The sequence below is a fragment of the Phaseolus vulgaris genome, chromosome 9, assembly GCF_000499845.2.
Source record: "Phaseolus vulgaris cultivar G19833 chromosome 9, P. vulgaris v2.0, whole genome shotgun sequence".
In the NCBI taxonomy this organism is placed as follows: Eukaryota; Viridiplantae; Streptophyta; class Magnoliopsida; order Fabales; family Fabaceae; genus Phaseolus; species Phaseolus vulgaris.
In genome coordinates this window covers 12,995,811-13,023,770 of record NC_023751.2, presented here as the reverse complement: position 1 = coordinate 13,023,770, position 27,960 = coordinate 12,995,811, and the positions used below count along the sequence as shown (strand labels likewise).

Below are 27,960 nucleotides of genomic sequence, written 5' to 3'. Positions count from 1 at the left end.
ATCAAAATAGCCCTAGAAACCTCAATTTTATCCTGAAATTTAGCATAATTCATCATATGTCATATCATCCAAATAGAAAAAGTTATCACAACAAGTTTAATCAATTTAATCAAAGAACTATCATCACTCTTAATAAAAGAAATAAGATCTTCCTTATTAGAGAAATGAGAAGTAAAAAAAAATTGTCGAACCCAACTCCAAATATGCAAAGCATTAGAACATTCAAAAAATAAATGTTGAATAGCGTACACATAGAACATATATGCAAACCTTTTTTTTACCTTTATTCTGAATATGTTGATATCTAGGAAGCATCTAAATTCAAATATTTGATCAGACTTTAAATTCAAATCCATAATTTTTACAAAAATAACTTGGATTTTTATAATCAAAATCTAAATATTTAAATTAGATTTCAAATTTTAAATCTATATATTTTTATAAAAAAAATTGAAATCCAATCTAAATCCATATTTTTATAAAAAGTAACATAATAATAATATGTCAAATTATTTAATATTAAAAAAATATAATAAAAATATAATTTAATAATATCAAAAAATAGTATTAAACAGAAAGAGTTATTGAACTTTAATTAATGAAGTTCTTTGTGCACACATCCTTTCTAATTCACTCCCTCCCTTCCTCACAAATCCTCACCGCAATCCAAACACAACATTAGTTTTTCTAAGAGGTTGTTTAGATTGAGGGATGATAGAATGAATTTGTGATGATAGTTTATTGAAATTTGTGAGTGATGTGATGATATTTAGAAAAAATTTATAAAACATTTTAAATGTGTAAAATGTAAGTTAATAAATTTACTCTTATTAAAAAATATTTTAATAATGGGTTATGGTATATTTTTTTTTTTGTATGTTTGAGTTAATTATTTTTTCTAATATATAATATTCAAAATTAATCTTATTTTGTAATAAAAAATAATTTTGTGTTAAATTAAAATAAATTTATTAAATATATTAAAATTTATGAAAATAATATTTATTATTATATATATTTTTTATTTTATATAACTATATATTGTTCATATTATAATTTATTTTATTATTTTTATTATTTATAATTATATGTTATTATTAATAATATAATTAAATATTTTTAAATTATTAAATAAATTTATCTAATATTTAGTTTTATATTTTTTCTATGTAATTATATTAATAATTATAATAATAATAAAATAATTAATATTATTAATATTTTAAGAATATTAACGTAAAATACTTCTATCCTATCCTATGTTGTATGGACATCCTCCTAAACAACCATTCTGATCCAAACAATACAAAAATGTATTTATTAGTTTTAATCTTCTCATGTTTCAACTTATATTTTTTTAGTTTTATCGATAATTAAATTTAATTTAACATTAAAAATGAAAATACTAATTAATATAATCTAATTATAAAGAATATTTTAATCATCCTAATTTGAAATCTTTTTTAGTATTTTAATTAACTTTCTAACTATAAACATTAACTAATTGTATTTAATAATAAAGATTAAAAATAATCATTAAAGAATGCTGAATCCTAAACCAACTAATATTTCTACTGTAACTACAAAATTTACGGTTAATATTGTATTCGTTAATTATCCCAAAGTTATAAAATGTAAGATTGGTAGGAACGCAAGCAAAAATTTGGAGATTCTGCTAGACCTTTTAGACATTTATTTGACAGATTCCATGTAAAATAATGATAAGATGAATCTATTAATTAAGCGAAGATACCACTAAGTGAGAAACGATATTTATATTAAAAAATTGTATTTTTTAATTTCTAAAATTTGTTTAACCAAAATAAAAATCTAAAAATAGATAAAATATAAATCAAAATAAAATTTGAATTTAAATAAAGGGATTTTTAATGGATTCGATGAGTTTAAAAATAAAATGAAGCAGGGTCAATTAAATTTTCTGTTTACCCTTAATTAAAATAGACAAAATTTGGTGAGGTTGAAAAAGGAATTTGGAGAAGATGTAAATTGGTAAATTTAATTACCCAAGTTCACAATAAAAAAAGGAATATGGGAATCACAATTATCTAAATAAAATAAAAACGTAAACCCTTCATTACTATCTTTATTTTGGGAGTTTCTTCGCTAACTCTCTTTAGCTTTCAACTGATAAACCTATCAAATAACCTTAGTTAGGTACCCAAATAAATTTAAAAGGTAGAAAAATAATAATAAAATAGCAAAATCAAAGTTAGCCAATAACCTAAAAGTAACATCGCAAATCTCCATTTTATAATTCGAAAGAAAAGTCATATTTTTTTTGCTTTTACGCCACTTAACAAGATTTTGTAGAATAGCAAAATAATCGATATCTAACTCTAAAATCCTTTTATATTATTTTTGAGATGATATGCATCAAACTTCATGTAACTTTTTTCTTAATACGTTGTCAACCAATAAATATTTACTTATATTTCAAATAATATATTATTTGTCAAAAATAAAGTAGCATAAACTCAGTACTATGTTTCCAGTTTCTAAATGCATTTTTATAAACTTACAGTACAGGTATTATTATTTTTTTAATCCAGTGGTTGGTTACTTAATTTTTTTTATTTTATAAAACGTTATTCAGGGCCAGCTTGTTTTTTTTTTTTTAAATATGGTACTAAATAGAAGAAAAATAATTATTTCAGAATTAATTTAAAAAAAAATCATGGGACATCACAATTTAAGTAGTGGATATCAGAAAAGCTCAACATCTTTGTTTCTCAAGACAATATTTTTTGTCCTTAGAAAAGAAATACTCTAAAGATAAAAGTATTTTCTTTTATTTTATATTTTAATTATATTTATGTGAATGTATATAACCTTATTTCGACTGTATAGAATAAAATTAGAATCATGAAATTGATTTGATTATCAAATTTTTTATTTTAAAAACATAACCCTAGTCAAATGTCTAAACATATCATTTTAGACAGAGTATATTTATTAATTTTTTTTATTTCAGTTAGTAAAATAAGAGTGGAACTAAAAAATATATTCTAGAAGCTAAAAAAATATCTTGAATAATTTTAATAACATATTTATGGTAATTATAAATACTAAACAAATACTATTATAAATACAATTATACTTAATTGGATGGATTGTTTGATCTGAAATTCAATATATTATATTACTCGGTATTATGTTTAAACTCGGTATCATGTTTAAAGTCCTCTAAGTGACTTGTAAATAAGAAGTTTGAATTGATAAAAAAAGTAGATAATTCATAGATAAGTAAAATATGAGACATTAACTTAAAAACAACGCATGAGCTATAGCTCCAAAGGCGTGGGAGTTGCAAGTTTAAGTTCTAAATCTGGGGCTGCCATGTCAAGAGTGCAATGAGTTGAAGTTGAAGTTGACGAGGAAGGGACATGGAACAGGGTGGAACGGTGTTGTCTTTTAAGAAAGGTATTCTGAGATTGTCGGAGAAAATACTTTTGTGCATGACTTGCCACTTGCACAGGTGTTCTTGTTTTCACAAAACTTTTAGATATGTCTCTCCAGTTTCCCTTCCCCAGCTTCTGAAGCCCTACAAGAAACACCCTGTGCTCCTCCTCTGTCCATGCCACACCTCACCATTCCATAAACAACAAATAAGATATTCCATATACAAGATTTCATTTTTATATTTTTATTTTAAATTTTAGTAAATGGGATATTTTTAAATTAAATAAGACAAATCGTCACTTTATTAAAAATATAAAACGAATATCATTTTATTATAAACATAAAAAAGTGATTATTTATTTAAAAACTATAAATAATGTAAATGGTACTTTGTTAAAATGATTAGAGTGAATAATATGTACTTTAAAACTACAATGATTGTGAGTATATATTGAGCGTAACCTCAAAAGGAAATAATACAATTTCCTTTTTACTTTTTAAAATTTTAACTTAAATTAAAAAAGTTTTTTAATGTAGCTATTAAAAAAAATATTGTTTTAAAATTCAACTTAATTATAATTTCATATTTTTAAAGTACTAAAAATAATTTTAAATATTATTTTTATTTAAAAGTCTCAATTTTTTTCTTTATGTTTTTCGACCAAATAATTCATTTTACCTTATAGTTTTGTCTTTTTGGACTTTTAATAAAAAACGAGGGAAAATTATAATTTTGAGACTATTAAGTTATTATTCATTTTCTAATATAATATTATATATAGCATACCATAAATTCCTATAAAGTTATTTACATATACCAAGTTTATTTGCATGTGATATTTAACTAAAGGAGTGATGCAATAATATTCAAGTAAGTGTAAATTTTAACTTCACGCAAAGCTAAATCCATTTTCTAGTAAGAATAATAACATTGTTATTTTATAAAATCTTAAATAACATTAAAATTTGATAACAATGATTTTAAAGATTTATGAGTGTTTTTCGCCTGAAACAAATGGGAAAAAAGACACCTAATTAGACCCTTAATTTATTGGAATCCATGACAGATGAAGAAAAAGATTCAAGTGAGAAAAAGAACCTTTTTTTGTATCTTGAAATTTTGATAGGAGGCTCTTGGCACTGAGTAAGTAAGCATCTGAATGTTCATTTTGATGAAGCAGGGAAGGAGATGAAGAGAACAAGTAGTTGGCGCTGAAACATGGTTTGATGGCAGAATAAGAAGGTGAAGAAAAAGAAACAGTAGAGGATGATGAAGAAGAAGAAGAAGAAGAAAGGAGAAGTTGCACTCCAAAGAGCTTCAGGTATCCGTAACCGAGGGGAGTTTTACAAGTCCTTGAATTGTGACCTAAGTTGCCACAATATGAACATTTTCTGGGTATTCCCATTTCTCAGCTCACAGAGAATATCCGTTGCATATCAAATATTATTAACCCACGCACCTAGTACCTAATGGAGACCAGAAACACACACACGCGCATATATAGAGTCAGAAAGCAAGACATAGAAAGGCATAGGAAACGATACATGTATTTGTATTGTGCGGTCTTTGGTGGCGCTATTGTTAACGTTCAAAGTGGGAGCAAAAAGGTTTAATATTGGGGTAAAAAAATAGCGATTGAGAACACAGTTTTTTGTTGGGACCCTTCCAACCCAAGGTTTTGCAGTGTAAACCAAAAACAGAAAGAAATCCAAACACTCTCTTTCGACTATAATTGGACAGCCTTATGAAAAGCTTCTCCTTAATTAATACATAATCAAACTATCTTTTCAAGTGGCACGTTAGGAGTGCGGATCAACAGAATTATTCTTCCTTCCATGCCTGCACTGCATCACCTGTCACCTGGGAATAGTGTTTTCCTGCATTAAAATATTAAGAATTAAATTTTAAACTTAAACTTTACAAAATCGGTATCTAAGATCAGGTTTATATCTATATATCATCAAGAATTTATAACTCATAAATAATAACTAAATGAAAACTTCATGGTTTTATAATATTAAGTAAGGTTTAATCATTCAGAGTTTATCTTAATAAGAGTTTATTGGGTTTATTGTATCCGTTATGAAATCACTATCAGATCACTCATAAATATCTAGTATTATGCATGAGTTCACCACCTCAATATAAATATGTACAATGTGTTAGAAATTTTACATTAATTTTTTTATATAAAAAGTTTTCATGCTACTTACATTTCAACTGACACCTCAAGTAACAACAATCATTTGTCATCATATGAAAAAAATATTATTAAAAAAAGAAAATATAAAAATATGAGGAACTAAACCAAAATTTATATGTTAATAAAAACTATACATAGGTAGGTTATACCTATTAATAAAGAATTATAATAACAGACTAGATGAAAGCCTATTATACCACTGAAATGATTCTCTATGAATAAATCCTAAATTAGTCAACTTATCAGCACACGCATTCCTTTCACTTCACGAAAAATATGAGTAACCCTAAACCTGATTTTTCCACCGTAATTAAGATAAGTATTTCATCCATTACGAAGCATCTAAGGAACATTTGTCCTAGTAGTAAACGTAACACAAACCAAGGTAGAATCACATTTCAGCCCGACATTAATAACACCAAACTTTTCGGCCAAAGAAATTTTACATTAATTAATAATAAAATCAATTCATATTATATAATGAAAAAAAATATTATTTTGAAAACGGATTTTATAAAATTGAATTAAAAATCTACTTCTTAAAATAAAATACAATGATACCGGTGTATCAGATTTATTAGTAAGTTACTTTATTTTAATGTTTTTGAATATCTTCTTCTCATTATTTTCTTTATCGATTCATATTGGATATGTTTGATAAGTCATTAAAAGGATTTTAGCTTTTTAGATTTATAATTTTAATGTAAGTATTTTACAAAATTTACAATTTAAATCTTTAAATTTTTTTCTGTAATTATAGTTTCTTAAGTTTTAATTTATTTAATTTTAAAAAAAAGGCTACCATTAAAATTAACCGATTAGATGGGTTTAACTTAATAGCTTAAAAATTAAAATTAAAATATAAAACAAATACGTTTATTTTATGAATGAATTTTCAAATTATGGAAGCATGACATAGCTTTCTTGGACAAGTTATTAAAGACATGTATAATGACATCGAAAATGAAATAAAAAAATAAATAAAGTTACATTGTTCCTGACCATGTGAAGTGTGGTTTATGTACGACCGAATTAGATCACGGCTTTAAAAGAAAGGAGATGCAATTAGTCCCTTTAAAATAAGAGTTAAAACCTAGTTTTGGATCCAATAATGTATTTTAATAGTGGATTTGAGAGTGGAGAAAGCAAAAATACTATTTATATTTGGATCCTTTGAAAGAAAAGGGAGATAAAGAAAGTGGACGGAGAGGGCAAGAGGTGCCCCTGGGTTTGGGGGAGTCAAAACAGGAAAGTTAATGAATTGGAAATATAATTTCCAATTTTATGTCACATAGGAAACAAGTTTTAAACAAGTTTCAGTAACTTTATATTAATAAATTTGATTATCAGAATATATAAATTTCATTCTCAAATCTTTATAACAATATAATTTAATTATATAATATAATATAATAATAAAATAAATAATAATATTATAAGTATTTATATATTTATAACAATAATTTTTTATTAATATTAATAATATAAATGTTTAAATATTAAAATAACAAATTAATTTATAAAATAATAATATTAATTAAAATGATTTTTTAAAATAATGATAATAAATATAAATTAAATAAATTAATAATAATTAACTAAATTTATTAAATAATAATATTATTAATTATTATTATTTTATTCTTTATTTATAATTGAAATGTTAAATTATTTTAATTAACTAAAATGTGTACAAAATTTAATATAATTTAATTTATAACAATATAATTTAATTATATAATATAATATAATAATAAAATAAATAATAATATTATAAGTATTTATATATTTATAACAATAATTTTTTATTAATATTAATAATATAAATGTTTAAATATTAAAATAACAAATTAATTTATAAAATAATAATATTAATTAAAATGATTTTTTTAAATAATGATAATAAATATAAATTAAATAAATTAATAATAATTAACTAAATTTATTAAATAATAATATTATTAATTATTATTATTTTATTCTTTATTTATAATTGAAATGTTAAATTATTTTAATTAACTAAAATGTGTACAAAATTAATTATTATTTATGTTTTTTTTTTATACACAAGGTTAAATTTGCAATCTTACCATTTACACAATTCAAAATATCTTTAGAACCATCACACCACTCTCATACTTTAATAAATTTTCGTCACACATCCACCCTAGTATACCTTAATCTAAATATCATCAACTTGCTCCTCAAATCCTCACACTTCCACTGTTCCACACCATCAACTTTTCACTCCTAATTTCAAACAAAGTATAAGAAAGTGGAAGATGAGATTATTTGAAATTAAGAGTAAAAGAAAGTAAATGAAAAGTTCCTAGCATATTTGATTCACTACAAAAAAAATCATGAAATAGAAACCAATTTTTAGAGACCAAAATAATTAGTTGCAATAGTAACTAAATTAGAGACCATTCTAGAAACTAAAAAAAATTGGTTTTCTAAATTAGTTTCTATTATTGTTAAATAGTTTCTAAATTGATATATAATTAGCAACCAAGGTTTTAGAAACCAAATTTAGAAACTAAATAATTGGTAGTTAAAATCTTGGTTGCTAATTAGATACCAATTTATAAACTATTTAATAATAATAGAAACTAATTTAGCAACCAATTTTTTATTTAGTTTCTAAAATGGTCTCTAATTTAGTTATTATTGCAACTAATTATTTTGATCTCTAAATATTGGTTTCTATGTCATGATTTTCTTGTAGTGATTGATGTAAAAAATAAATTTAATTATGTATTAATATCTTTATAAAATAATTTATAACATGAATTTTTGAAATAATTTAATGTAAAAGATAAAATTTTAAAAATGTAAATAAAATTAAAATTATAAATTATTATAAATTTTAATATGTAAACATGTTATATTTTAAAACAATAATGAATAAATAAAATTAATTAATTTAAATTTTAGTATCAAATAAAATAATTCGTTTTAATATATTATTGTTATTTTAGTTATTTATAAAAAAATATATAATTATTAATAAAAATAAATTATATTAAAAAAGATTACGATAATGATATAAATCAATTATATAATTTTTTTAAATTAAATTGTAATTTTAAGTGAAAAGTTTAAACATTAATTCTTTCTTGATTAACGTGTTTATTCTTTTCGAGTTTTAAAATTTCACCTCATTTCTCACAAAATAATATGTATTTGCATATTTTCATTTGCAGAAACAAAGAGAGGCTTAGAGAATGAGGATATGTGTTATATATGTGACTCTTTTACAAGAGAAAGGTACAACTGAAAACTTTAAAATATATTGTTAATAATTCACTATATTTTTAATTTTATATATATTTTTCTTCCATTAATATATGAGTTATTTTTTAAAGAAAAAATCGTAAGAGGACTCATTCATTTTAAAATAGACCATACTTCACGATCTTAATGATATATCCCGAAGTTGACTTCATAATAACAATATCTATTTATCTAATTTCATGTCATCAAGTCTTAGTTAATCAAACGTTAAAGTAGGATGGCAAAGCGGGCGGGCCGTGCGGGTCGGCACGCGGCCCGTAGATAAAAAAACGCGGGTGGGATGACCTTTTCAACCCGCTAACCCGCATTAGCTCGCTTCGCATTAGCCCGCAACCCGCGCGGGCCAGTAGCGGGGCGGGGCGGGCTGGCCCGCAAACCCGCAAGAAAAAAATATTGGCACTTATAGCAGCAGGGCAACCTAAACTGGGTCATGCCAATTAAATCGATTTCAAACACGATAAATGAGCAAGACACCAGTTAGAGAAGGAGAAGTAAATTGAGTCAAAAGTTATCTTATTTTTATTGTATTATTTTTATGAAAAAATAATTAATTAATTGTCATTGTTTTAATATATGCAAATGACGGGGAAGATTATAATTATGAAAAAATGGATGAAGTTTCTACTAAGGTGGCATCAATGTTATTGAAATGGAAGAATGTCAATAATGTTTATGTTTAATGTTTTTGAATTAATGTTTATGTTTAATGTTTTGGAATTAGGTATTTTTAATGTTTTGGAAGTGGAAGAATAGTGATATTTGATATTTATCTTAATGTTTTGATGTTTGACTATATTTGAAAAGGAAGGAAAAAAATTTAGGTTTGATAATAACAAATATATAGGTTTAATTTGACAATTTTTTAATAACAAAATGTAAAAAAAAAAATATTTAATTTAAAAAAAAAACGCGGGCTGGCCCGCAAACTTGCGGGCCAGCTCTTATGCGGAGCGGGTCGGGAATTCTAGCCCGCAATAACTTTGCGGGGCAGGCCAACCCGTCCCGCATTTTTGCGGGCCAAGCGCGGGGCGGGCCAATGCGGGGCGGGCTGACCCGCTTTGCCATCCCTACGTTGAAGTGTAAATGTTTTAAAATTTTAAAATCGAACAAAGTTAGCAATAACTAGGGATGGCAAAGCGGGGCGGGCCATGCGGGCTGGCCCGCGGCCCGCAGGTAAAAAACGTGGGGCGGGCTAACCTCAACCCGCTAACCAGAATTAGTCTGCCCCGCATTAGTCCACAGCCCGTGCAGGTCAGCAGCGGGGTGGAGCGGGCTGGCCCGCTAACCCGCAAGAAAAAAAATGTCATTGTTTTAATGTGTGCAGATGACAGAGAAAATTATAATTATAAAAAATTAATGAAAGTTTTTCTAAGGCGACATCCAATGTTATTGAAATGGAAAAATATTTAATGTTTTTTAATTAATGTTTATGTTTATGTTTAATGTTTTAGAATTAGGTATGTTTAATGTTTTGGAAGTGGAAGAATAGTGATATTTGATATTTATCTTAATGTTTAATTTTTTGATGTTTGACTATGTTTGAAAAGGAAGAAAAAAAAATTAGATTTGATAGTAACAAATATATAGATTTAATTTGACAATTTTTTAAGAACAAAATATAAAAAAAAAATATTTAATTTTAAAAAAAAAACCGCGAGCGGGACGCAAACTCGCAGGCCAGCTCTTATGCGGAACGGGTCGAGAATTCTAACCTACAATAACTTTGCAGGGCGGGCCAACCCACCCTGCATTTTTGCGGGCCAAGTGCGGAACGGGCCAATGCGGGGCTGCCCCGCTTTGCCACCCGTAGCAATAACTAAGCATTTTGTAATAATTTTTCCCATGCATGGAGGAGAGTGAGAGAGCACAGTACACAAGTCATACGCAAGGGAATGTATGAGTAATTAATGTACAATTTCTGATTTTCATTCAAACATTATAATTCAACCATAAAACAAAAACAAAATTGCAGTAGCAAATGGTGGGTCCAGATGAGCTCAGAGTTCGTTAAAGAACTCACATGAACACCGTTTTCATCCACTTCCCCATCCTATCACCACTTTTTCTCCTCTCTTAATTGCATTCAAATTTTATGTTTACTTTTTCATACATCACAAACATACAAATAATCTTTTCAAATTTCTCTAAATTAATTTATTAAATAATAAATTAATAAAATCCAGGTGCAAGTTTCATATTTTTTCGCATAAAAAATAATTAATTACAGCGTTTCTAATTAATAGTCAACTAGTTTAAATTAAGTTCATGGTTTAGTAATCTTCTTATGTTCTAAGAAAACACAAATATACATTAAAATTCAAAAAAATCTCAACTTATATGCCTAGTACTAACTATTTGTTGAAATGGAGACTAGTTCAGAAGTTCTAAATCGTGATTCTAAACATATTCAAATTCTTTAAGATATTGAAAATTTTTGGTGTCTTATTTAGTTGCAAACTAACAAAGTGACCTTTTTTTTTCTCAAATGTCATTTTGGCCCAAAGACTTCAAAATATAAAAAGGAAAATGATTTTTTATAACTCTAGAGTTGTATACGATGATGAATTTAGATAAATTATATATAATAAAAATTAAATTTTAATTAAATAATATTAAAAAATATTAAAATAATAATATTAAGATTATAACGTGCTTGCATAAAAAAAAGATTATGAATTTATAATTATCCATAAAAATATAAAATTTTAGAAAAAAAATGTAGAGGGTATATATGTCTAAAAGAAAAGAAGCAATAGTAAAGTAAGGTTCAAAGATAAATAAGAGTCACGTCAGCGAACGTGTTATTGGATTTGACGTTCACTATTCATCTGGTTTTCATGAATGAAGACGAAGAAGAGGAACACGAACACGAACCTCCTTCTGCTTCCTTCCACTAGGAAACGCTCCCAAAAAACCAGTCACACAAAGCAAAGCCCAAAGCCCAAATCAAAAGAAAACTAACCGTCATGGCTTCAGAAGCACAGCTTCGGCAGCTAGGTCTAACCCTAGAGGAATTCACGGAACTGGAGAGCACCATCAACGCGCACCACAAGTTCGCGCCATCCCCCAAAATCTGCACCTCGATCATAGCGCAACGTATCGAGGCTCCGGCGCACACGGTGTGGCCCCTGGTTCGAAGCTTCGATAATCCTCAGAAGTACAAGCACTTCATCAAGAGCTGCAACATGCGCTCAGGCGACGGCAGCGTCGGCAGCATCCGGGAGGTCACCGTCGTTTCGGGCCTCCCTGCCTCCACCAGCACCGAGCGCCTCGAGATTCTAGACGACGACAACCACCTGCTCAGCTTCCGCGTGGTCGGCGGCGAGCACAGGCTCCATAACTACCGCTCCGTGACGTCCGTGAACGAGTTCAACAGGAACGGTAAGATTTACACCGTTGTGTTGGAATCCTACGTCGTGGACATTCCCGAAGGGAACACTGGAGTGGATACGAAGATGTTTGTGGACACTGTGGTGAAGCTTAACCTTCAGAAACTCGGGGAGGTTGCTATGGCTACCACTCTGCACTGAGCTCAACCACTCTCACACTACCTTCATTTCATTTCTTCCTCACTCCTATTAATTACTATATATTACTATTATTTGCTTAATTACTCCTGCATGCTTTTCATTGTTAATGAATACTTTAATTGTATCCCTCTCCTCATTTATATAAATCAAATGCATATTTCTCTGTTAAGTACGCAATACACCATGAACAACAACATCTTCATAGTGATGAGACTAGAACTAGACTTCAATTTTCAAATCAAATTTTGCGCTCAAGTTTTGTTTATGAAAAAATATAATTGAAGGAGAAAGCATCAACACAAATTCAAGAATAGTCATTGCCACAAAATGAACTTAATGAAATAGGAAACAGTGCTATTTTTCTGTTAACTCTTTAGGAAATACAGTTTTATTTCTTTGTTTTGATGCTATAGACAATTAATTTGAAGGCATTAAATTAAACATGATTAAAATGAGTGTTGATCTTGGTGAGTTACAATAAGAATAATTGATTTTGGTATTGGTCAAATGGTAGTTAACCATTTCGGGATTATTATTGTTAGGCCCTTTAAATAGAAATAGGAAGTGAATTGCGTGCAGTTTGGTGTGTTACGTTATAGCCTCCAAGATCCTATACTAATTTGGTATTCCGGCTGGAAGTTTAGAAAGAAGAAATAGAACATAAGAAAGAAAGAAAGATTACGTTTGGGAAAAGGTCAAATATATAAGGTTATAAGATTAGGGTGAAGCTTAAAGAGATGGATGTTTGACATTAATTGGCAACGCTTATTAATATGATTTAACATTTGCGTGCATTATTGGGATGGATTATTGCGTTGCAACTTGCCAGTTTCTTGCTGCCTTTCGTGTACTCAAAGTCTCAAATACAAACACAACACTTCTCATCATTATAACGTTCTAAATTAATTTGTCTTTAAGCTCAATTAAGACATTTAATTTCATTTCAAACACACTGTAGTGTTATATTATTTTAATGTAAAAATAAATAAATACGAGCATTGGTATCATTATATTTAAAAGAAACAGGTCAAGAAGCATTTGCTATGCTAATTAATCGTATGTTTTAAATTAATTTCATTTATAAATGTCGATTTATTTAATAAATGATTTTTACTCTTTTTTTTTCCTTAATCGTTAAACGAGATTGATCTGGTGTTTAAGAAGAAAAAGGTAAAAGGTTGTTGAGGTTAAAATAAAACCTTATTTTGCGGTTGATGTGTTAACCCCGAATTGAAGGGCAAGAACAAAAAGTTACAAAATCTTGTGATGATCGCTTGTGACAAACCTTGAGGAACATGTGACTGTGAAGGCTCATCCTCGTAAAACTGCCTCGCTGGATTATTTTATTTACTTCAAAATTTATTTATTTTTATTAATTTTCTACTTAAAGTTCCAGGGACACAAATAATTTCCTTTAAAGAAATTCACATTTTTGTTGTTTTTTAAAATCTATATTCACTAATATGAATTTCTTCGTTCACTTCGACAATATGTTTTTTCCTTCGCAATTATGAAAAGCGTATGAAATTAATGTGAAACTATCTTATAAAAAAATAAAAATTATCTTTGATTTATGCTTACAAAATTTCATGAAAATAATCATTAAAAAATATAGGTTATATTTCTAAATATAATTACAAAACAACAACAACTATATCCAGATAAAACTGAAAATAGTGATTGCGATATATAAACACGTGATTAGTGGTTGATTAGTGTTAACTCTACGTAATTCATACAAACCACTATTGAGCTATAAATGGACTGAGTGCTGTGTGTAGATATTTTGCAGTCTCGCACGAATTTTATGTTTGACTCTTAATAATTACATTTTAAAAATTTCAACATAAATTTATTAATTATTCAATTTTATTTTATAATCGATTATTTTCAATATCACTTTAAGTTTTTCCATTTAATTACTGAAACATAGTTAATCACAGATAGAGTTAAAAAATAACCTTACTATATTACCATTAATTGGCCTAATATTATAGTTTACTTTATTTTCTCCAAAAAAATTGTTTGATTGGTATTTCTTTTGTACCTTCCGTTCTTAAAACAAAAATCAAGATAAATATCAAATTAATACTTGCCAAAACTTAAAACTGTTTTAAGATTAATACATTTTTTCGAATTCGTCATCTTCTATTTGTTACTTTTTGGATTTAAAAAAAAAATTAAAAAGTGATTTCATATACTAAGATTGTTCAAACAAGCTCTCAAAAAAGATTATATATATTTTAAAAAAAGAGTCAAAAGCGTTAATCCCCTCAACTAAAACGTGTGAATTGTGATCTTATCACTTGCTATCATTTTCATAAATAAAAACATATTATCTCTGTAGACCTTTTTTTATGCAATCTAAACTTTATACGCCTTCATCATTTTTTGGGGTTCAATGTAAATTTTAAAAAATCCTGTAATCTTAAATGACTAATATAACCTTTTAAATACTATAATTCTATATACATGTTTTATACTGCAAAATTTTACTAACATATTAGCTGCAAATAATATAATAAATTTCATTACATGATAATTTTAAACTTTAAAATGAGGAGAAAACCTTAAAATGTCTGGGAACCGAAACTGTCAGTCTTAGGTAGTCCGGACTAGAACTGTGTAACGTTCTAGACGACCTCACAGGCCGAATGGTGAAAATGGGTAAATAAATATGTTGATTTTCTCTAAAAAAAATATTTTGTTTGTAAAATTATTTCTCATCTTCATGTTTATTTTTCTAATTTAAGAATTAGAATTATTTCTTCATTATATCATTAAATTAAAAAAATAAAATGAAGTAACTTATTTAAAAATCGGTGTATGAGTAATTGGAACTCTTGTAGTATACATATATATAATACACGGTATCTTCTTTGAAAAGTAGGGTAAATTAGTTCTGTAGGAAGTTCAGTCAAGTTGAAAAAGAGTAAAAAGATGGGTTGAGATAAAACTAGACTGTTTCTTCCTGCACCTCCATACCTTCTTCTCTCACCTCCATAAATTTTCAAATTTCCAAAAATATCCCTTTATAATATTCTAGATTTGTAATTAGCTACCGGATTACATAATCCGGAAGCCATTTTTTAGATGCATGATTATTCTCCGGATTGCATAATCCAGAAGTCTCATTTAACTTTTGGATTATGTAATCCGGAAGTCTTTTTTCAAATGAGTTTCCGAATTACATAATCTGGAAACTAATCTATGGGGGTGACACAGGAAGGACAAAAATGTATTTTCATGTTGTGTATGGAGGTGCCAGAAGAAGATATGGAGGTGCCAGAAGAAGATATGGAGGTGCAGGAAGAAACAGTCTAAAACTATTATGGTAAAATGAGTTTGGCCCAGACCAATTTCTTCTGCAATTTCATATGTTTTTCTGCTACTCTCATATAAAACGTGAAAATACATTTTTATTCTTCTTGTGTCACTCCTATAGAGTAGCTTTCGGATTATGTAATCCGGACACGCATTTGAAAAAAGACTTTCGTATTACATAATCCAAAAGCTAAAAAAGACTTCCAGATTATGTAATTCAGAAACTAATCATGCATCTGAAAAAAGACTTCCAGATTATATAATCTGGGAACTAATTACGAATTTGATAAAAGACTTCTAGATTGTGTAATCTGAAATATTAAAGAGTGATATTTTTGGAAATACGAAAATTTATGGACATGAGAGAAGAACATATGGAGGTGCAGGAAGAAATAGTCTTCTTGGATTTGTACACCATAGGCAGGCCCGTGACTTTACGAGTTTTTTTACTTTCCTAGAATAGGCAACTTATTAAAGAATAATTATGCGGATTTTGCTTTCTCTATCCAATAAATTTGAATATTGATTTGGGTTTCCAAAATACCTTCCTATATTAGGTTTTCTGAAACAGCTTTCCATAATAATTCTTTTAGAATATGTTTTTAGATTTTTTTTTCTGGATTTTTTTTTCTAAACTATGCTTTTGGATTTTTTTTTCATAATTTTTTTCTTAAATGTATTATATGTATTCTAAATTTGTCTTTTTAAAATAAGATTTTGATTTTTCAATTATATTACAATTTTTTTTTAAAATATAAAATATCTATTTTGAATTTTCTTTTTTAAAATATATTTTTCAATTTTGAATTTTCAATTCTGGAAGGAAGAGTAATTCTGGAATTTCAAAAATTAATAGATGCAAGTTTGAATTGATTAGGTGCAATAAGCAAAAGCCAACAATTTTAACTAATGAGCCCACTGGGAAGAATCAAAAGGCCCAAATCGTAGATATGGCCTTGTCATTCTGGCCTAGTTGATGGGCTTATATATACGGTTGCAAAAGAGCCATAGTTGATGGGCTTATATATGTCTCAAATAAAATTTATTATAAAAAATAAAGTTAGTAAAATATTATATTTAAATTGATATTTTTATTTTAAAAAATAAATTATTTATTTTTCAATATTAAAAAAAGATAAATAACATTATCAAGTTATTTGTACTAATTTGATTCATAAAAATATAAGTTGATAATTATTAAATTATTTATTTGAATAATAAAAAATATGAATAAAATAAAATTAAAAAATATTTAAAAAATATATTTACTTTTATTATTAATTTAAGAAAAATAATTTTTTATTTTTTAAAAATTTTAGTTGTTATTTCGGAAGTCACAAAATTCAACGAATTAACTATGTATAAAAATGAAATACAAAACTAAAAAAGAAAAAATTTTACAGTAAGATCGTAAATAAAAAAAAAAGTTGTTTTGTAAACTCTTTCACACACTTAAATACACATTAAACTACTATTGAAAAAAAAAAGGAAAATATTACGGTAGGAAAAGGAGTATAAGCTACAAGTTAATGCAACTGAAAATTTATTTAAAAAATGTTAAATTATGATTCATTTTAAAAAATTAAAAACAACTTTTTACGAAATAATATGAAAGTGACGGAGAAATGTATGAAGATTTTGAGAATTTGGCATTACTCAGTCACGTGAAGTGAGAATTCTGCGGTACTCGCCAACCAATCAAGTACCCAATAACTTAGTTGACCAGAACTCCCAAAATAGGAAATATAAAACAAAAAAATAATTGTAGGACATGAATTCATAGTATTTCTCTTTCACATATTCTTCACGTAATAATAACAACTGTGCAACATAAAAATATCATAGAAAAATTGAAAATACTTTTAGAAAATAATGCTAAAAGAGTAACATAAAAAATTAGGATTTAACAAAGTATACTTATTTTCTCTTGCAAAAGTTTTTCTAATAAAATTATTATTTTTTTAGCTAAAACTAATTTGATAAACATTCTCTTATATATTTTATATAATTTTTAATCTATGTATATTAATTTTAGTTTATAAAAAAGCATTTTATTGTTTTTGTCAAAATGTTTTTCAGTAAACTTATTCAAACATATCTAACAGTGATATAAGATCTTTTTGGATGGGACTCTACATAAATTTACTCTAAAGAAAAATATATATAAATTAACTTATTCCTTAGATTTAGTTTAATGAGTTTATTTGTATAAATTTTTCATATGATTTATTTAATTTTTTATTTTTAACTTGCAGATAATACATAAGATAATATTATTTTCCTGTTCTTTCTTCTTTAAATAATTTATGGAAAAACTTGTATAAATAAAATAGTTTCAGAACTGAAAAGAGAAAAAAAATATTTCAAGTAAATCAACAAAGGTAAAAATGAAAAAGAAAAGTATAGCTTATGAGCTAATTAATTGTAGTAGTTTGTAAAATAAGTTAAAAAAACCCTGGAAACAAACTCACAAAAATGCTTAATAGTTAAAACACAACTTAACTAATATTTTAATAAGAAAATTTATCCATTTTGGTAATTATGAAGTAAAATTGCACTATTGTGAATTATATAATACTAAAGAGTGTAAAGATATAGTTTTGAACACAGAAAAAAAGTGGATGTGTATTATTTTGACAGTTTGCATTTACATGATGAATATAGAGAGAATCTGTTGGTGTAGGTATGGTAATTACCCGATATGCAAAGTTATAATTGTGTATGAAGGAAGGGTTTGGTGATGCAAAGATAGAAATGTGTTAAATGGTAGTAAATAAGAGTAGCAGTAAATGAAGAGTTGGTAGAGGTTGATTCGGTTCCACAGTATAATCCACTTATCGGAAATAACAACAATAAATTCATGTAAAAGTGGTAGGATCATCCTAGCTACCAAAAACTGTCGTCATTAGTTGGTTTGCTTACATCACTCCTTCAATCTCCTCTCCTGTGTCTGGCCACCACAAAACCAAGAAAGGACACTGCCATGAGACTAAAACAACAGTGTTTCACTTTCTCTGTCCCTCTCTTTTCATTTGCCTTGTGCGTTTAGTTGTTACATTCTGAAGGAAAAGCTTGCAACCCCATTTCTTTATTTACTCTCCTTTCTCCTCACATTAGCCCTCTCCTATTAAAATAGCTAAAAAGCAAAGGCCTTTCTCTGAAAATGTTTCTGAGGTTACCTGCCATGAACAGGAGTTTCAACAGAGAAAATCCAGATATTTTGATTATGATGATTGCAGGGCAACAGATAATAAGGGGTGTTGAGGAGGACAAAAGAGATCAGAGAGAGCCAAGACATGGGCCCAGTAAAGCCTGCAACACAAATGAGTGCCACTGCACCAAACACTAATGTGTTCCCTCTTCTCCTCCCTCTCCCTCTCCCTCTCCTCTCCTTTCTTTGTTTTACTCTTTTCTGCCTCTTTACCTTTCCCTCTTAATTTATGGCTTTTCTTATTTTTTTCTATTCATCCTCAACACCCCACTCCCTTTTTTATTCTCTTTTCGACTTTGACACTTTCTTTTCCTTTCCATGCTCTTCTTCTTCTTCAACTTCTTGTCTCTAATGTGCAAGACTAGAGGAAAGCTTGATGGGGTCTAAGGAAACGATACTCGTGTTTTGAGGTTTGGATGCTTGAAGAAAAAGATATTTCTGTTCATGCAAAAGAAAAGAAACAAACACAACTTTCGTGTTGGTCTTTTTTTTGGCATGGCATAAGCGAGTTTGGAAATGCCTTGGCTTCTTTTCCTTTCTTTTAAACAAATAGCCTTGTTACTTGCCACTGCGATTCTTTTTCATTTCCCTTTTACATTCTTGTAGGTCCTCCAAATACAACAGCAAGGAGTTGTTAAATGTTACTCCTTTGCGGATTAAGTGAAGGTCGGTTGTGCTAGCTCCCGTCATTCTGGCTTCATACTTGAGATCATTTGTCTGTTAGTTGATATTTTTATAATTAATCTAAAAGCATTCTTTGATTAATTATCTCCTTTCTTCTTTCCGGGTAAAATCTATTTTGAATTTTGAAGGGAGGCTGAATCAAGTCACATTCTGCATGATTATTTATCCATTTGCTTCTTTTCTCATTTCAAATTTGTTTTCTAGTTTATGGCGGGGATGTTTCTTGTTGCGTAGGTCTATTTTCTTTTCTCTCAACTATTGTGGGATCATTACGCTCTCAAGGTAAACCTTTTCTGGAAGACAACTGCTAAATCAAGAGCCTTGTTATTATTTGATGGAGAGAGATATATACATTGCTCCACTGGACATTTCTGGCCGAGGTGCTACAGTAATAGATGAAATTTCCCAACATTCCACCTCAAATCCTCTCATTCAGTGCTATTCACTTGACCTTAACAACCAATCTCACGTCATGAATGGAATTTCAATGCTTTCTGGAGAGCAAGTTGAACCTATTAGTAATGTCCATGCTGATGCTTGCTTCATTAATCAATCAATTATTGCTGACTCTAGTCCATTAGTTACATCACGAAGAAAGAGTATTGTGGGAGATGCCTCAAATCCCATGGAGAACACTGAGTTTCTGGAGCATTTAGTTGGAGGAGTGCCACTCACTCCTGCTTCGCTTGCTGCCATTCTTGCTGCTAGAATTGGCCTTGAAGAAGATTTGGAGAATTCAGCAGCCCTGCCTCCCTCAATCTGCTCCACGGGGGCACTAGAGGTATTCTTCAACAATTTGCAAGGTACTTCAAACCCTTTGTCTGCAACTTTTGAGGACTGTGATTACAATGAAGTTCCTAGTAAGTGGAATGCTAACAAATTTCATAAAGCTCCAGAGATTGGTGGAACTTGTGAGCCTTATTCTTCTATAGCAAATCTGGATCCAAATGAATGGACAACATCAAACGTTGCAAACATGGCCAGTTATGCTTACTGTTCCTCTAACTTTAGTAAAGAACTTTCTCTAAGTCTTGCAACATCTACAACCGCAGGACAGTACTCAGAGGTGACTTGCTCTAATATGACCCCTTGCATGAATGGAACCATTTCCTGCAGCAGTAGTAGACAGCTTTCTATGAATTTGGGTGGTAATAAATATGTACAATTTTCACCAGAAGTACTGGAATCGAGATACCTTCTTGGGATTCAAGAGATACTTGCTCAAATTGCACGATATTCATTTGAAAATCTGAAACAATTAAATTATTCAGCACCTGGTAATAGAGCAGGTGGAAACAGGTCAGCTTCAGCCTTTCCACCCATGAGAAATATCTTGACAGATCACAATGCAAATTCTATTTACGAATCTCATGCAGAGTCTCCACTGCAAAGGCGGGTTGCTGAATCGAAGAAAGCCCAGCTGCTGACACTTCTACAACTGGTAGGACACTACATCATAAATTAATTCTTTTGATGTTCATATTAATTATGGTCATGGACAGAATCATGTTAGCATTACATTGCACATTGTCTACATTCAGATTCATGGATGGTAGATAAATAGCAAAAATTGGTTCGTAAGAATGGTCTGAAAAACGGATAAGTAGAGCAGTTTTAAGAGTGAACATGCAAGTTTTCATCATGAATTCTTGTCATACAACTAACTGGCAATCTCTTTCTTAATCAGGTGGACAATCGATACAGCCAGTGTTTGGATGAGATACATACTGTTATATCTGCATTTCATGCAGCTACCGAGCTGGACCCACAAATACATGCACATTTTGCTCTTCAAACCATCTCTGTTCTTTACAAGGACTTACGGGAGAGGATTAGCAACTACATTCTTGCCATGGGATCAAGTTTCAACAAATCGTGTGCGGAAGAGAATGAATGGTCTATTGAAACTTCATTCCTTCAAAAGCAATGGGCTCTCCAGCAGTTGAAAAGAAAAGATCAGCTGTGGAGGCCCCAGAGAGGCTTGCCAGAAAGATCTGTCTCGGTTCTTCGGGCATGGATGTTTCAGAATTTCTTACACCCGTGAGTTTCAAATATGCAATATACCTGTCTCTTGGAATGGATTTATACTTCAATCATCAGAATTTTATCCATGAATTGAATTTAAAGAATATATCTAAAGAAAGTATTTATTTAGTAATTGATGGATTTCAGGTATCCCAAAGATGCAGAGAAGCATTTACTTGCAGTAAAAAGTGGGTTGACAAGAAGTCAGGTATTATCTACTACTCTTGCTTGTTTGTTACTTTGTTTAAAGGTGAACAATCTGACATACTTGCTTGGTTGTGTCTTCAAGCTCAGGTATCCAACTGGTTTATAAATGCTCGTGTGCGGCTGTGGAAACCTATGATTGAAGAGATGTATGCTGAAATGAACAAAAGAAAGGCTTGTCGAAATGAAGAAGGAATCCAGAATAACCATGGAAACAGGATAGGCATGAGTAATCAAAGGTTTAATGTTAACTAAAGGTGTACAAAGTCGCATAAACGATATAACGCACCCTTTTCTTTATTCAAATAGAAAATAGAACTGAGGTCAAAATCTGCGCTTATTGCTTTGCATGGTAGGTAGGGTATATTATTGATGAGGATGTCCATGAAGAAAATATAATCTTAGTAAATTTCACGACATTTATCTCGTCTTATTATTTTGGCTTGATTTCTTCTTCTCCCATGGTAATGCACCAGTAAAGGGGTGAAGCTATGAAAGAGGTTAAGGTTCTTAAGAAGGCAAACATGGAAAGAGGCTCATGTTAAGGCAAAGTAAAGAGGTAGCACTTCTTAAGAAAGATAAATCCTAGACAGATACAAGTACCGTATTGACGTCATTAGTCATGCCATGGAGGTTTAGACATACTTGCAAGAAATATTAAGTTCGTCATTATAGAAAAAACGATTACATATACTTTCAATGTTTTACCAATTAATTTCATAACTGCTTTAACAAGTAAAGAAAATCCCAATGTTGCTTTCATTATTTCACTTCAGCTTTTCAGGGTCGGGAATCTCATGACGATAAATAAACTATGAAAGTATCAACAGGTAGATACCGACATGGTGTGAGATTACATGGTGTGCCCACCGCGTTAGCTTTACAGTTGTAACAAAAACTATCATTTTTTTTATTTATTTGTCCGAAAATAACAATTTTGAAGCCTTAGCAACGATTCAAACTCGCTAACTTATGTCTATGATTACAAATAAAAGAATGACTATAGCTGCTTTCAACAAAACTCTTTCCCCTTTTTTTCCTCTGTTGATTCTTTCTTCGTGTCCCTCTATCTACAATGACATCTCTCCCTTCACCAGATTTTGACAAAACAAAGAACTATAAACTTGTGCAACAATCAAAATACAAAGAAGTGGCAAGCTTTATTCATCTATGACTACTACCGTACTACATCTCCACGGAAATTCGTGTTTTTATTGGTTTCAATTTCAAACCCATGCTCTCTGGGGAGTAAAGCTCAGGAGAAATGCAAGTCGGACTCAGGGGACTTCTTGGGCTGACACTCAACTTAGATGGTCTGTACAAGCCATATCCCATGAGAAAGTACTCCAACGGTATTAACATGGCATGAGGTTGCTCCTCTGTTACCATTGACCCGCACGCTTGAACCTGCACTTCCGCCAACAATAGCTATCAAATCTAGTTCATTTTTTATTGGTACACAATTTCTTCTCGCATAATAAAATGGACTTGAACTGTCTTACGCACCTCGACTAAGGCACTGAATCGTCTATCCAACTTAGATGTCATGTGGAGAGCCTCGGAGTGAAAAGGAGACATATCCCCGACAAAAATTAGTGAACGACAATGTAATTTTCTCAATCCTTCACTGATGTCATGTCTCCTGCAAAATGCAAACACAAAGTTATGGCCACATTGCGGTTTCATAATATGTGGAACTACAGCATCACCAAATGCATTTATGCATGAAAAGGGGTAAATTAACAACGAGTGCATGTATAGTTAAATTCTGAGTCTCCGACTGTTGTCGAAAGTTTAGCAATAATTGATATCATGCAGAGCGGAACTCCACTCCTACCCCCACCACCACCCAACACATACACATGTATAATATAATAGGTTGCCACTTTCTAGTTGAATGAAAACCAGTATTTTGAAGTGTTATCTTACCCATTAATTGCTTCAAGGAACCGCCACACATTCAAACTCTGCCTCTCATCCAATGACTGTCAATAAATATTTAAAAGAGAGTCAGACAAGTGCTCAGTTTTAAATTGCCAGCTAACCCATTCAATACACGGAAGCGTAAGATAAATTGGGCTAACCCTTTGGCATGCTTGAACTATATCTGACACTGGCAAATAATCACCGCCTCGAACCTCCTATCATCACCAATAAAGTTAATGACTCAACCTCACATACTGAAGGAAGGGGAAATTTTTCTTTTGCAGGAATAGGCATACCTTGCTAAAGTATCGCTTTAGCAATATTTCTTTAACCACCCCACACATGCCATAAAAGTAGAGTAAATTTGACATGACCTGCAATTATTAGTCTTTAGTAAAAGGTGATATGTATTCTCATAATAAGTAGACAAAGCCTCCTAGGTTTAGAAAAAGAACCTTATTGTACAACCATTCAGTCCAAGATGGTGGTTTACATAAAGGAGAAACAAGTATCAAACCAAGAACACGATGTCTATATTTCATCTGTTGTTAAAGTAAGAAATATCTGTCAGATCCATTCAGCCATTTAAGAATGGTAAAAGGAAGTAGAGAGACAGTGCGACATATACGAGGACTCACAGCAAATAAGGTAAGAATATAAGCCCCAGCAGTTACTCCCATACACATCACTGCACTATGACTGCAAAGGAGAGAGGGGGAGGATATTAGATTGCCTTCTCAAGATCAAGGAGACGCAATCAGTTGCACAAGTTATAAACCCGTTACTTTTAATGCACAACGGAAGGATGTTTCAGTTGCAAATAAAAGATAAACAAGCAAATATTTCAAATTGAAGCCAAATTGAAATTTATCTAACATTATCATTTTGATGCTACATAAGGGGAGTGGTGAGGAAAAGGATGGACCTAGGGAATAAGACCCTAGTTTAGGAGTTAAAAATTCCTGAGAGTAAGAGATTGCGAAGGGAACAACATAGTTTCTATACTGAATATGCGTCATTCACTATAGCACCCCATAAACTTGGTTACATGAAAATAAAGGTTTTACTGAAATTTTAGATTTTCAACAATAGGGAACGAAACTTTTTCTATTTCATACTTCATTTCATACTTTATCTTTCCATTTGATTCCACTCCACTATCTCTAAAACTTTCTACCATGAACTAAATGGAAAGAAATTGATGAGTGAGCTGGAATATACCCAAAATAATTGAGAACTTCAGCTATTTGATCAGCTAAGTCATCAGCAGAAAGAATTGGACCGTCTGGATAAATGGCATCAGCTCCCAACTACAATAATTCACGAAAAGGTACAAAATGATAAGGAGCGAAATAAATAAATAAAATATTTAAAAATGTTACAAGAAATAAAGTTAGAGACCTCATGCCCAGGTGGACTAATATGATAGATGCAGAAATTATGAAGCAGTAGCGAACAGGCTTCTGGACAAAATAACAACCCTTGAAAGCAGGAGACATCTGATGAAACCACATGCACGAAAGCAAATGGTTAGAGTGTGGTTTTTCAACCAAAACAAACAGTTGTTTGGACTAACTTCTTCATAAGCACTTCTAAAAGAAAAAAATAAGAAAATTAAATTAGTTTATGTATAAATTAAAATTAGTTTACTGCATAAGTTAATTTGTAAAAACTCTTTTATATAGCTTCTATAAATTTTTGTTTTTAACTAGTGTATAAGCTAATTTTAGCCTATAAAGAAATTCATTATCTTTTTCTTCTTATTTTTCTCTTCTAGAAGTGTTTATGGAAAAAACTAGAGGCTCAATGTTAACAAAGTCATAAAACATCACTTTATATTACGACATTTTGTGTATACAACTTTATTTTTATTTATTTTATAACCATTGTATTGGTAAATCACGGGCCCCTTACTTACTGAACACAAACCACTGTCACTTATGCGGTTTCATAGAACCTTTTAAGAGAAAACTTGTTAACCCATAATTTAATTACACAAAACCACCATTATTTCAATACTACATCGTTGAATCTCTACTTGAATGTCACGAGACAACGTTGTCAACTTATTCATTAAAACAAATCTAGAAATGAGAATATTTTTTTTGGTTAAAAAAATATTTTGACTTCTGCGGATACATACATAACCACACCAATTAAGAAATTGAAAGATAAAATTTATTGTAAATCACGTGGGAACACATTAAAGAATCATAAAGAAATGCACTTTAATGCATCTTAATGAAAAATACTTTTAATTCCTTAATCAGTGCCTTAGGATACTAGTTAGCATTTATGTGTGTGTATATATTATACGCAAGACGAAGACGAATTAATTCAATCTAAGAAGACCGTGATTACCTTCTATTTTCTTTAATCTGATATTTCAAGTTATATGAAATAATTGGATTAAGAAAACAAAAAAGGGTTGAGATGAGTAGTAACTCTTTCAAAGTTACTCATAACTTAACCCCCTATATATATACACACATACGTATAAAGGACAATGTTAACTACAACTACACAAATTAAAAAAAAATTAAACTAAGCAGTAATATCAAATAAATCATTTATTATTTTAAAAACACAATATCATGTAATAGATGTTTCTTTGGTAATTATAACCATGTAATAAAGTGTATTAAAACGGCGTTAATCATGGCCTAAGAGTACTCATTAGCTAGAATCATCATATGGAAAAAGTAAAATCCATGATACTTACAATTTAAAGCCAAATCAGGATACGTGATCAGCGCTGGCTTGTCCTGGTCCCCATAAACAGAAACAGAGACACTGCCATAACGAGTTCTTACAACATGTTCCTGCAAAAACACCTCAGTAGCTCATTAATTAGGAACAGCGCATAAAAATAGCTAAAACAGACAATAAAATCGCATAAGAATATGATAAAAACACCTCCTTCATGTTTTAACAGCAAGAAAAAGGGGGCAAAAAATATGAATGTAAGGTTTCAGCATAGGCAACAGAAGCGTGTAAATACTCCGGTCTGTCGGGGGTTCGTTCACGGAAAAAAAAGGATAAAAAAACCAACAAAAAATTCAAATCTTTGAAGTCTGGTACTGCAAGTTAAGAGGATAAAAAAAAATATCAATCTGCACCTGCCAGAATCCTACCGGTGATAGCGATTAAGACAATTAAAAAAAATAAAAATAAAATCCAGTTTATTTAATCCGTGGAATCAAGAAACCAAAAAAATTCCTTCATTCACTATCTCGAAAGGCTTTAAAAAACAGAAACTAAAGTAAGCGTATAATCCTGTAAAGAATTCAGAAAGTTTGTGAAGCAATGCAAGAAGATTATGAAACGCAAAGGAAGAACGCGGTTGTTGATTAATGAAGCGAATGAGTTAAAGAAAAAGTGAGAATGAAAAGACGAATTGAGTTAAACTGGGTGCGATGAAATGAAATGGTTGTTCGTGAGTGTTAGTGAAAGTTAGTTACCTCGGGTGGAAGAGAAATGGCTTCGAAGTCCACCGACACCGAATCCGCCATTTCGCTCTCAATAGCGTTGTGAATGTGTAACCACTCACACTCCATTCCCGTCTTTCCCCTGATTCTTGGTTTTATAGTTAGTTCTCAGCGCTGGCATGCGTCAATTTCTCTCTCTCCATTTTGTGCTTGTCTCGCACGAGTCACCGACGCTCATCCCCGTGCCAAATTCAATTCAAGCCACACCAGCGCTCCGCATTAACACTCCCTTACTTAACCCCACACCCTGCTTCGCTTAACCATGGTTCCCAAGCCGACACTTTTTCCTTCACATTTTTTCTCCCTCCCTTTTTTAAAATTAATAACTAACATATTTCCTTTTCATTAAAATTGCCACTGTCACCTCACACGGACCCCCTTTTCCATTTTTAATTTCCTCTTTCCGTCTTTCATCACAGCCTTTAAATTATTTCTCTTTTCAAATTAAAATCTCCAATTATTCATAAATGGATATTTTCAAATATAAAAGTAAAAGTTTGAAAAAATTTGCTAAGCATGTTTATAAAATAATATATAGCTAAATTTTAAAAAAAAATTGTTTTAAGTGAATTTTGTTACAAAAATAAACATACAATTCATTATTAGTTTTTCGTCACGTGTCAAATTTTATAAATTAAATGTGATTTTCA

General features: G+C 29.9%; 3 protein-coding genes and 1 long non-coding RNA gene across 15 annotated transcripts; 2 read left to right on the top strand and 2 right to left on the bottom strand.

Annotated features, from left to right (window-relative positions):
• Positions 1-3,211: 3,211 nt before the first annotated feature.
• On the bottom strand, positions 3,212-4,918 carry LOC137821302 (uncharacterized). Its single transcript, XR_011082779.1, has 2 exons — positions 4,520-4,918; positions 3,212-3,604 (listed from the first exon to the last, which is right to left on the bottom strand). It is a non-coding gene; the product is annotated as an uncharacterized lncRNA (long non-coding RNA).
• A 6,786-nt stretch (positions 4,919-11,704) lies between these two features.
• LOC137822171 (abscisic acid receptor PYL2-like) lies at positions 11,705-12,617 on the top strand. The gene has a single exon (XM_068627073.1). The coding sequence runs from the start codon at positions 11,885-11,887 to the stop codon at positions 12,446-12,448; it is 564 nt and encodes a 187-aa protein (XP_068483174.1). The 5' UTR covers positions 11,705-11,884; the 3' UTR covers positions 12,449-12,617.
• A 6,053-nt stretch (positions 12,618-18,670) lies between these two features.
• On the top strand, positions 18,671-22,315 carry LOC137820837 (homeobox protein ATH1-like). Of its 12 annotated transcripts, none has more exons than XM_068625111.1 (7): positions 18,671-19,122; positions 19,344-19,393; positions 19,590-19,649; positions 19,872-21,108; positions 21,355-21,707; positions 21,840-21,900; positions 21,987-22,315. In XM_068625111.1, the coding sequence occupies exons 4-7, from the start codon at positions 20,002-20,004 to the stop codon at positions 22,149-22,151; spliced, it is 1,686 nt and encodes a 561-aa protein (XP_068481212.1). In that variant the 5' UTR covers positions 18,671-19,122; positions 19,344-19,393; positions 19,590-19,649; positions 19,872-20,001; the 3' UTR covers positions 22,152-22,315. The 12 variants fall into 12 exon arrangements, with proteins under 12 accessions (XP_068481212.1, XP_068481215.1, XP_068481214.1 ...); XM_068625113.1 differs by having other exon boundaries at positions 18,753-19,122; positions 19,349-19,393; XM_068625116.1 differs by having other exon boundaries at positions 18,932-19,122; positions 19,902-21,108.
• Positions 22,316-22,782: 467 nt separating this feature from the next.
• Positions 22,783-27,710, bottom strand: LOC137820838 (protein NDL2-like). The gene is made up of 11 exons (XM_068625119.1): positions 27,284-27,710; positions 26,545-26,644; positions 25,224-25,321; positions 25,044-25,132; positions 24,461-24,521; positions 24,278-24,364; positions 24,119-24,196; positions 23,981-24,037; positions 23,826-23,881; positions 23,403-23,538; positions 22,783-23,303 (listed from the first exon to the last, which is right to left on the bottom strand). The coding sequence occupies exons 1-11, from the start codon at positions 27,377-27,379 to the stop codon at positions 23,082-23,084; spliced, it is 1,080 nt and encodes a 359-aa protein (XP_068481220.1). The 5' UTR covers positions 27,380-27,710; the 3' UTR covers positions 22,783-23,081.
• Between the last annotated feature and the right edge of the window lie 250 nt (positions 27,711-27,960).